At 40.5% G+C, this 11,903-nt stretch overlaps 1 protein-coding gene across 1 annotated transcript; it reads right to left on the bottom strand.

Annotated features, from left to right (window-relative positions):
- Positions 1-1,419: 1,419 nt before the first annotated feature.
- LOC143983046 (uncharacterized) lies at positions 1,420-8,632 on the bottom strand. The gene is made up of 3 exons (XM_077482284.1): positions 8,406-8,632; positions 5,611-5,722; positions 1,420-2,790 (listed from the first exon to the last, which is right to left on the bottom strand). Exons 1-3 carry the CDS (start codon positions 8,602-8,604, stop codon positions 2,679-2,681), a joined length of 423 nt encoding a protein of 140 aa, XP_077338410.1. The 5' UTR covers positions 8,605-8,632; the 3' UTR covers positions 1,420-2,678.
- Positions 8,633-11,903: the final 3,271 nt, after the last annotated feature.

Consider the following 11,903-nt stretch of genomic DNA (forward strand, 5'->3'; position numbering starts at 1 on the left):
ACAGCAGACAATGGCCTGAATTACTTAGTATTGGAAAGAGTTTGGCCCAAAAAATGATTTAAAGTGACACAACACCTGCACATAAAGAGGAGCCCCAGGCTTCCCCCCAAGTATTGAAAAGTCAGCAGCTACAAATACTGTAGCTGCTGACTTTTAATATTAGGGCACTTACCTGTCCAGGCATTCAGCGTTGTCCTCACCCGAGCCAATTCTTCAATTGGCTAGCAGGTGCTGGCACCACCATCTGGACTAAGGGAAGCAGACGTTTTTCCACTGTGCATGCTGAAAGAGAGTCCCCCTACGGCGCATGCTGAAATAGAGTCCCCCCTACTGTGCATAACTGACATTTCACAGGTCCCAGAAGGCTGCGGGGGAAGGAGAGGGCCAAACATCCGGCTCAGTTTGCCGCAACATAAAGAGGTGAGAGTGGGTACCTGTCAAAATTAGCTACCCGCTACCCCCCGAAAAGAGCCAAATGTGGCAGTGGATGGGGGGAGGAGGCAGACAACCCCAGCACATCCTTCAAAGCTTAAAGCGGATCTCCACCGAAAAGGGGAAGCTCTGCTTTAAGCTTTGAAGGATGTGCTGGGGTATCATTTTAAATCTCTTTCTGTGGATTTATAAGCCAACAACATTGCAAAATGCTGGCAGAAAACAAGTGTGTTACTAAACCCACAACAATAAAATCAGTCTGTATATGCAGTAAAGCTTGCTTTTTATACTCACTGTGGAACCCAAGGGGTTAATCCTCTGCATTGTATTAAAAGGCTGTCTGATCCTGTCTTCTCTGATACTCCCCTTCTTCGGCAGTTCCCAATCCATCTCCTGATAGAATAGAGCCTTGGGGACAAGTTGCACATGCTCAGTTTGGTGTGTATTGTTAGAGAGCCACGGTATATCCGTGTTACCAACAGTTCTTATAGAACATTGTGCACTTGTATTTAGGGTGTTCATATCAATACACCAGCCAACAAATTGTTGTTTTTATCAAATTTTATAATAAAATGTTGATTATGCTTTTACTTCTTAGTACTTTTTAATAACTACTGTATTTACAACACAGGTTGTGCCTTTAAAATCCCATAGGGGGTTTCCTTTGTTGTTGTTTTTTTCTTGGGAGTGTGCTTTCGATCAGCACAGGGCAAATCAGCACTGTCCAGATGGAGGGTCAGGGGTCCTTCATCATTATAAGACCATCAGGGGAGAATGAAAACTCCTCCTACAAGTTTTAACCAGACACTGATAGGAGTCACAAGACTGCTATATACTGCTGATGAGAAAGGGTATTTAGCAGTTTATATTTACTAAAATAATTGCATTTCCATGTTCTGTGTACTGTGGGAGACCAGATATAGTGAATGCAGGCTCCTTGGTTTAGTAACACTTAGACTGATAATAATTTAATAGACAAAGTCAAAGTAAAAAAAAAGTATAGTTGCACTTTAATAAATAAAAGACAAATAATACAAAAAAGTTACATTTGGTCAAAATATTAGGACATGTTGGTACTTGACAGCAGTTACTAGATTTTGATTAAAATATATCTAAAACCTAGACACAACAGAAAGTGGGGAAAAAAAAACCTATCCAAAGTGAGGAACCCCACTTTTAGAGAGTTGTCATCAGAACAGGTGCCTTTGTGTGAAAGTTTCTCACTATTCCCATTCTGGTGACACCTGTATTCTGGATTCTTTGGTTCTTCCCTTTTAACAGAGAAGGGGAATCTCCCACAGTAGGGAGCACTAGAAGCCCTGGCAGATAATCTTAGTTGTATTTGTCCACTTGGTTGATTTTTACCTACAGGTATGCCTATAATAAGGCTTACCTGAAGGTAAAAGGAATATCTCCTAAATCTGTACGGTTTAGGATATATTTACCTTGCAAGCGGCTGCTGATGTTAGCAGTGCATACGCAGTCAAGGTCTGTCGAAGGTCCGGGGTATCATGCCGGAACAGAGGGCTCCCGCGCACTTTCACGGGAGTGATGTTATCCTGGCTCCACCCACTCACAGAGCCACAAACCCAGAAGAAATGCCAGGTAACAGGTAAGTATTTCATGAGCTAGTATGCAATGCATACTAGCTCATTATGCCTTTGCCTTTGCCTTACAGGCTTTTTTCTTTGGATATACAACTCCTTTTAAGCCTGGTGCATGCATGCCGAATATCAGTCTGTTGAACCGGCCGACATTTGGCCTGTGTGTACACCAGCCTGTCCGACAGAAGCCGGCCGAATGGGCATGTTGGAAAAACCAACATTCAATCTGGCAGCCAATTGCTGCGAGTACTGACCGGTGTATTCTGGTTGTGGGCGGGGGGGGGGGGGGGGGGGTCTATCAGTCCCCCTGTCAGAATACAATAGCCCAGCAGGGGGAATCACTGTTCTAACATCACATTGTTAGTACGGCGGCTCCTCCTGAGCTCCTCAGTTTTAAACAAGAAAAAAACAACTGATAGTGTGTACTAGGCAATTACACTTTCCTACTACATCCAAAATTAAAAAGAGCTTGACATAGATTTTAAAAAAAGCATACAGTAATGTAATAGGAAAACGATACACAAAGTAAAATTAGTGAATCACGGTTGTAAGAAAACTACCAGTATTTTTTTTCATTCTGATTTACAAAATTCAGATAAAATAATAATTATTTAAGGTCTGTTTGTATCAGAGGAGGTTTTTCTATTGCACTGAGTTCATTGCGTTGTAGCTTTTAATAGCCGCGATAACAGGACCCTTTAGAGCATTTGCACACAGTTTCCTCTTCTTCTGTGTCTTATCTTTGATGAGCACACTAAAAGAGAAACATATAAATATTATATGGTTGCAGTAAGCCTTTAAGTACAAGACTTGCTGAGCAATTAAAAGACCATGAAATATGCACTAAGTCAAGTGAAAGCATTTGTACAGAAAATGATGCATTGGACATGAAATGACACATTTTGTTGTTTCACATCCTATTACTGTATGCTAGCTGCAATTTTGGCAAGCGGACCACAAAAGTGGTGATTCGTTGTTTTATGCTGTGGTATTACTGGGTAGGAAGTCAGCTTTGTAGATAAAAATTTAATTTCCTTCTGCATTCGCTTAGTTTACCTAAAGCTCCAAACAAAACTTTTCTGGACTGGACAGGGGTGAGTTGGAGCCTCTGATGGCTTTTTATGGATTTCTCTGACCCAAATGGGGACCCCTAAGGCTGGATTCACACCTATGCAGTTTTAGGCTGGATTCACACCTATGCAGTTTTAGGCTGGATTCACACCTATGCAGTTTTAGGCTGGATTCACACCTATGCAGTTTTAGTGCTTTTTGAATTTTGCAGATTTGCACTGCAGTCCATTTACCATGGTTTTCTATGGAACACGTTCTGTAGAGCAAATCTGCAAAATGCAAAAAGCACAAAAAATGCATGGGTGTGAATCCAGCCTAAAGCAGTGGTCATCACCCCTGTCCTCAGGTCCATAAAGGCTGGATTCACACCTATGCAGTTTTAGGCTGGATTCTCACCTATGCAGTTTTAGTGCTTTTTGCATTTTGCAGATTTGCACTACAGTCCATTTAACATGGTTTCCTATGGAACATTTTCTGTAGTGCAAATCTGCAAAATTCCAAAAGCATTATAAAATGCATAGGTGTGAATCCAGCCTAACAGGCCAGGTTTTATGTATTACCTTGTGGAGATGTAGACTAGAATACTGCAATCACTGAGCAGCAAATTATATCACCTGTGATGTATTTCAGTTATCTTGCAAACCTGGCCTGTTAGTGGGCCCTGAGGACAGGGTTGATGACCACTGCCCTAAAGGACAGGAAGAGATGGAAATTCTCTCCAGTGGGGACACAATGGGGACAAAATTACAATTTAGTGGAGCGACAACTGCTGTTTGTGCCCTCCTGTCCTGACATCACAGGGCAGAAAGTGCCCAATTGGGATCTCAGAATAGTAATTCTAACTCACTGAGTAACAATGGAAGTCTGGGAAGAACATCTGCTAGTTAGCAATCAGTGTGCTCACACGCTTGGTACTGCTTGAAATGTATGTAAACTCTTGTGATGAACTTTTCTCCCTTTTAATCTGTTAAACATAACATTGAGAGTGTTTTGTTGTATCTGTTGAACAAGTACAACAAAATATATAACAGATTAATAGTAAGAGAGACACACGCAGAGCTGATTGTTTTGACACATTAGAAGTGCAAATAATATGGTATTATTTCCACAAGTGCTGTTCTGTGTACTTTGTACTCTGCAATGTTTTTTCAAGCTCCCCTCATGTTATATAGAAGAAGCAAAAGGGAGGTGTTCTGCAGTCCTGAAATACATCCTGTCCTAGGTTGGCAACAGTACTTCTCCATAAATACAGGACCGTGAGTCAGGGTTGCCACCCTGGAACAGGAAGTGTACTATTGGCAGGATCAACATGTGGAAATAAAGAAAATTAAGTCTGTAAAAAGAAAAACAAATGCAGTTGCCACATCTGGGGACTGGTGAGCTACAATATTTCAAATGTTTGTTCTTAGATTTGGCTACACTTTAATTATCACTACCTGGTGTCACTAAAAAGCGTACAAAACCACATTTTCAGTTTAAAGGGTTAGTTTACCATTTCAGAAAAATTTAAAAGGTTAACTAACATCGTACACTCTGCTCATCCCCTTTGTCCCCGCTGTACTTAACTGCCCAAGAAGCTGGTGCAGTGGTCCATGAATTTGAAAACCCTTTCTCTTCTCCCTCTTATTTCTGCAGCGCTTCTGGGACAGATCAGAATAACTCTCTGTGGCAGTGCCGACTAATTAGAATCACTGTGATCTGTCCTGGAAGCACTGCAGAAAGAAAAGGGAGAAGCATAGAGAATAAATATGTGATACTTCCCTGCGCTGTTCAGTGCTTTTGCACAGAGCAGCCCAGATCCTCCTCTCCTTGGGTCCCCCACCTGGTGCTCCTAGCCCCTCCCTCCTGTCGAGTGCACCCCACAGCAAGCTGAGCAAGGCTTGATCTATATTGGCGGCTGCTCCCATTGCCACCTGGGTTCTGCCTCTTCTCTGGTCGGCAGCGGGGGCCCTGCTGTGTGGCCACCAATACAGTTCAAGCAGGAGGTGAGCAGTGGGTTCCCACTGTCAATCACTAGTGGCTACCTTTTTATGCCCAGGGCACAACGAACACAAGAAGCCCCATTCTACCAGGTGTAAGGTGAGGGGAGATGAATAGATACAGGAGTCTGATAATCTGGGGTGAAGCTCTGTGCAGTGATCCACTCACTGATAGGGTTTCCATAGGCGTCTCTGTGCAATCAAAACTCTCATCTAATGATCTGTAAATACAGATCATTAGCCAAGAGGTTTTACTTTACAAAGATGAAATTCCTATTAAAACCCCATCAGTGAGTGGGAACCATATCACCCAGCCCCCACTGCCAGCACCAAGCCCACTGCCCCCAAGGTCCCTGGATAAATTGGCCGCCACAAAACGGGTCCCTGACACCAAAAAGTTTGGGGACCCCCTGATTTAAATGACATCATACAAGGTCTATGAGAAGTTGACATGTCAGCTGAGCATTATTCTAGATTGGCATTACAAAGAATTATTAAGGAATTTAGCAAAAGACCATACTCACATAAATGCTTTGCTTTTACAAATGTCATCTGTTTCAGTGTAGCTGAGGATACTCTTCCACTTCAGCTTGTTAACATTTGGCACACAACATTCTTTGGAAATGTATTCTTTAACTAGAAATAAAAAACATAAATTCATGATAAAAGTGAAAATCAAACAGATGGTGTTGCGCTACCTGAACTGGATATAAATATAAATATAAAGAGCCTAATACTGGAAGAAATAAAATCTAGCTATAAATCAACTAGCCTATCTTAAATAAAAATTAAGGTGCCTTGTGCTAGTGTATTATAAAACTTAAATTCCAGAAATCATGTGTTTATATATCAACATAAGTAACTAAGTAAAAGGAAAAAATATTCCATAAAGTGCAAATGTCTTATGTTAAAACGTGCAATTCATAGTGCATGATTACAAAAAATGGTAAAATACAGTCTTTAGTGAAATTAAATAAAGTGACAGTGATAATTAGTTCCGTAATCTTCTCAAAAAATAAAAAAAAATACTCACAAACATACGATAAAATACAGCTTTAAAAACGGACGAGCAATCCGCTCGTGTATGCGAACGTCACTTCCGGTATCAGGGAACGAGGATACCGGAAGTGACGTTCGCATACACGAGCGGATTGCTCGTCCGTTTTTAAAGCTGTATTTTATCGTATGTTTGTGAGTACCTCTTTTTATATATCGTTATAATAAATTTTACGAACGTACTTCACCATCCGAGTGTACCTCTATCTTTCCTATGAGACCTCTGGGAGTTATACTGAAGCCAAAGATCTATATGGAAACTATCTGAGAGGAAAAATACCTACCTGAGGGGACCAATATCCACCTGCTAGGAATTGGGATAGAATCCCTGGACCCTTGTTTTTGCTGCTTGATTTGCTGTTTACCTTACAGCAGTAAGGTAAGGGGCCATTTCACCTAGTGTGCCGTGTATACTGGAGACACAGAAATTACAACACGATTGCTGGCACCTGTTTTTCTTTCTGAGAAGCACTGAACAAGTCACTGAGCACCTATTTCAGCTTTTATATAGACTGTCTTATATACATATTTAATAATTTTTTTTTATTTTTTGAGAAGATTACGGAACTAATTATCACTGTCACTTTATTTAATTTCACTAAAGACTGTATTTTACCATTTTTTGTAATCATGCACTATGAATTGCACGTTTTAACATAAGACATTTGCACTTTATGGAATATTTTTTCCTTTTACTTAGTTACTTATGTTGATATATAAACACATGATTTCTGGAATTTAAGTTTTATAATACACTAGCACAAGGCACCTTAATTTTTATTTAAGATAGGCTAGTTGATTTATAGCTAGATTTTATTTCTTCCAGTATTAGGCTCTTTATATTTATATTTATATCCAGTTCAGGTAGCGCAACACCATCTGTTTGATTTTCACTTTTATTATTTGGGGGTTAGGGTTCATACCCCTATCGGTAGTTTGCTGCAACCTATCCTTTTAAATAGTTTAGGCCCTTGACGACAGCGCGGGGATACCTTAACCCAAATAAATTCATGATAGGCCACAGACTATGCACGCATGTACTATTCTTGTTGTCTGTCAAAACATATGTTAAAGAATATGTAAACCCAACATTTCATTTTCCTGGTATGTGCCTGCTGTGCCATGTACTTGTATGAAAAAGTATCCTGTTCTCTACATTTTGATTCCTTTGTGCAAAGTCCCTGGTGTCCCTGTCGGTCCCTCTGCTTTACTATTAAAAACTGACCACACTAGGCATGAGAGCACAGCGTGGTCAGTTCTCTAGATGTGCTGGGAACTCAGCATGCTCTCTTCCAATGATCAGACCTCTCCTGACATCCCCCCCAACCACAGCCATTCACTGGGAGGATCAGTGAGCTGCTGTTTCTCCTCCCCCAGGTGCGGGCATTCCCCCGGTATACCCCCCGGAAGCAGAGTACACACATCTGCGTACGCTCGGCGGGAAGGGGATAAAATATATCTCCTTTTTTTCCCACATATAGAGATTTCTTTTTGGTGGTATTTGATCACCTCTGCAGTTTTTATTTTTTGCACAATAAACAAAAGAAGACTGACAATTTTGGATAAAAAAAACAATATTTTTTACTTTTTGCTATAATAAATATCCAAAAAAAAAAAAAAAAGTAAAAAAAAAAATTTCTTCATCAGTTTATGCCAATATGTATTCTGCTACATATTTTTGGTAAAAAAATCGCAATAAGCTTATATTGATTGGTTTGCGCAAAAGGTATAGTGCAGGGGTGCTCAACCTCTGGCTCTCCAGCTGTTGCAAAACTACAAGTCCCATCATGCCTCTGCCTCTGGGTGTCATGCTTGTGGCTGTCGGAGTCTTGCTATGCCTCATGGGACTTGTAGTTCTGCAACAGCTGGAGAGCCACAGGTTGAGCACCCCTAGTATAGCGTCTACAAACCATTAGATAGATTTATGGACTTTATATATTTTTTATTGTTTTTACTGGTAATGGCGGCGATGAGCAATTTTTAGCGGGACTGCGACATTGCGACAGACAAATCTGACCTTAAGTAACACTTTTTGGAGACCAGTGACACCAACACAGTGATCAGTGCTAAAAAAAAATGCACTGATCAGTATATATGCGGTGGGCGGTCTTTAAGTGGTTAAAGAACAATCTGTTATAAATGAAAGTAAAATGTAAACCTATTTCCCCAAGTAAACTGTTGACAATATTAAAAATACAATGGTTCTTTACACACACAAAAAATATAATAATCGGTATAAATGACAGTATAATAAGACACTTACATATGGTAGTGCAGGAAGCCTCTAATACTAGGAGCACAAGTGCAGCAATACAGACAGTTCTCATGGTGAATGAAGTGCTGACCCCTGAGAGTAATTGAGTGTCTAATAGAGATTTTTCTGGCATTTTATACTTTTCCTCAAGATGTATGAAGAGTGTAATGGAGATTTTTGCAAAGGATGTTATATTATTAGCTGCCATTTACAGCTACTTGTGAGTAGGAGGAAAAAAAAACAGTAGGTGGCTGTGGCAGAAAAAATGCCTACAAATAGATATGGAGAATAGATTTGTAAGTTAAGTAACTGTATGATGTCAATACGGAAGTGACCATTACGTACACAGGAGGAAGTCTATCCGGCATCGGAACTCATAGGTCAGAAATGTCCATGATTCAACTCTACATTTTGTAATAATGTATCAGAGTTTTTAAAGAACCACAGTATTTTTTTGTTTTCACTGAATGCAAAATTGAATCTACAATTCTACAAAGTTAGTTCCATCACTCTTAAAGCTGGACGATTGACAGATATAAAAGACTCACAGAGTAATGCAGCTTTGTAATCAATAAAAACTAGGGCTGTGAAAATTAAAGATAAATTCCTCGATTAATTTTTACATTTTTTGATCGATCAAAATTCTTTTGATCGGTACTCACCTCTGTGCCAGCTTCCGGGTCTTCAGGGAGTTCCTTCAGAGATCCGGTGATGTCACAGACATTGATGTCACCGCACTCCTCTCCCCTTCCCCAAGTGCCTCTGCTAACGAAGGGAAGGGGGGAGGAGTCCGGTGTCATTGAAGTTCTGATTGAACGTAACGCATATGGGGAGGAGCTACGCATGACGTCACCCGCTGCTGCCCTACGGAACTAACGCGATTGTCGGCTTTACATGCCAAAAATGAAATCTTATACTTAAGTTGTGAGCACTTAGATCTTTTCTTTCTACCCATGACCTGGCATCCTTGCTGAGATCTAAGGAGACATGAGAGAAGTTTATGGTCCGTGTTAACCCTTTTGTCACCCGCTTGCATGGCCACCTGTTTGCACAGGGGTCCATGCCATAAGGTGAGAGTGATTAGTCAGACCGGAGGTGGAGAGATTGTCACACTACTGTGGGGAAAAAAATTACTTACATCAGTGCTACAGTTTGAATTTAAAACATATTTGTGTGAACTGTGAAGTTAAGTCATGGATTGTGGAAACCATCTAGTGTCGGGTGATTGTATATAGTGTATACCACATTTACCACTGACTAATGCAGAGTTGCAGTGCAAGGAGATCAGCTAAAAGTAGTTTGATCTGTATGTGCGTTATAATTAATCGAAATTAGTCGATTAATCGAACACGAAAATTTTAATCAGTAACAGCCCTAATAAAACATATTTAAAGCCGATCTAAACTTCAAAACAAAAAATTATATTGCAGCTTACCAATTCTTAGATGTGGTCATTGCATTTGTCTTTTTTTTCACCTGGTGATCCAGCCAGTAAATCTAATATTTTTTCCAACTTTCTTTAACAGGCCAAGCCATCCAGCAAATATGGCAGTTAGAGGGTTGAGACGAACCATTTAACACTGACAGGGGAGCCTACAATGGTCAGCTTTTATTCATTTGTGTGAAACCTTCATCCCAAAAGCAAAAAACTCTTTGCTGTAATGGCTTATAGTGTTAGCTGGAGTCCAGCTTTAATTTGTTTGTCAAGTCCATCTAAATCAGCTAGTCTAAAGCCTCGTACATATGATCGGATTTTCTGCAGACAAAACCTCTGCCTTTTGACCAAAGGCATGTGCCTGGATTTTGTCTTGCATACAGACGGCAAGGAATTGTCGGCCACAAACACGAACATAGTGATGTACTACATGTTTTTTTAGCTCTTTAGCACCACCCTTTGGGCTCCCCCTGCTAATTTTGTGTTATTTGAAATTTTGTGAGTGCTGATTCACGCTTTTCACTTTGCGCTTTTCATTTTGCGCTTTTCATTTCACCCTTTTCAGTTTGTTTCTTAACGGCCATTTGTCAACCAGCCATGTTGCGGAATTGGAGGAGATAACGTGTTATTTATTATTGGCCTTGGCGTTATTGCTTTGACCCAAGTCCAGTCCAGGAACAGGAAGAGGAGGATTTCTTGGACCAAAAATTGATTGCTTTATTAATCGTGACCAATTATGCCATCTGCCTTTGTTGCGGGAGCTCCAGGAGAATAATCCAGATGATTTTCGGAATTATCTCCAGATGACGGACCCCTGCTTTCACCAACTCTTGGCATTGTTGACCCCTTATATTAACCACTACAATACAGGGCACTTTCGCCCCCTTCCTTCCCAGCCCAATTTTCAGCTTTCATCGCTCTAGCGCTTTCAGTGACAATTGCGCGGTCATGCTACACTGTACCCAAATGAAATTTTTATCATTTTGTTCGCACAAATAGAGCTTTATTTTGGTGGTATTTATTCACGACTCCGTTTTTTACTTTTTGCGATATAAGCGCAAAAAAGCGGAAATTTGGAAAAAAAACAATATTTTCTTTTTTCTATTTTAAAAGAAATCCAATAAAATCAAATTTTGTCATAAATTTAAGCCAAAATGTATTCTGCTACATGTTTTTGGTAAAAAGAATTCTGTTAAGTGTATAATAATTGGTTTGTGTGATCACGGACATATGTACGCAAATGATCATGTACATATGTGTGCAGGTGATCACGTACATATGTGTGCACATAATCATTGGGACAAGTGATTTTAGTGGGACATATGTGGGGGACATGTTTTTATTATTAGGGACATGTGTTTTTATTTTTTGGGGACATGTATGTTTTGGGGACATGTGTGTTATGGGGACATATGTGGGGACATTGTGTTTACACTGTGTGGTGTGTTGTGTGTTTACACTAGACTGAAGATCAGTGAGTAAAAAGCTGTAAAAAACAGCTCATACTCACTGATCTTTAGCCGGCTGCAGCAATCTGCTCTCCTCTCCTCAGCGATGACTTCTGTGTGAGGAGAGGAGGAGCCGATTGCCTAGCAACCGGCTGTTTGTTTACATCACATGACGGCCGTGATTGGACACAGCCGTCATGTGATCAGGAGGGCCAATCACAGAGCCCTCCTGCCGATCTGAGATGCGCCGTGTCCCGGTGACACGGGCGCATCGGGATCGCGCCGCTGCGCGGGCACGCGCGCGCGCGATTCCGCTCCTCCTGATGGACGTTTCTGAACGTCCTAGCAGGAGTAGACGGCTCCCACCCGGCCGTATATGTACATTGGCCGGGTGGGAAGTGGTTAAGAAGCAGGGCACATGCATGAGGCTTTTATTTTATTTTTTGGTTGAATAATAATTATTTGATTTGTTATATTTTTGGATGCATAGAATGCACTTTTTGATTAAGTTCTATAGGCAGATAGCATGTCTAATTTTATTTGTTTTCTTTTTTTAATGCACAATAAAAAAATTGTGTAGAATAATACTTGGCTATGTGTTTTACTTCAAATGACAGTTTGGGA

Source organism: Lithobates pipiens, unplaced genomic scaffold, assembly GCF_037356315.1.
Source record: "Lithobates pipiens isolate NorthernLeopardFrog02 unplaced genomic scaffold, aLitPip1_a1.2 Scaffold_16, whole genome shotgun sequence".
NCBI lineage: Eukaryota > Metazoa > Chordata > Amphibia > Anura > Ranidae > Lithobates > Lithobates pipiens.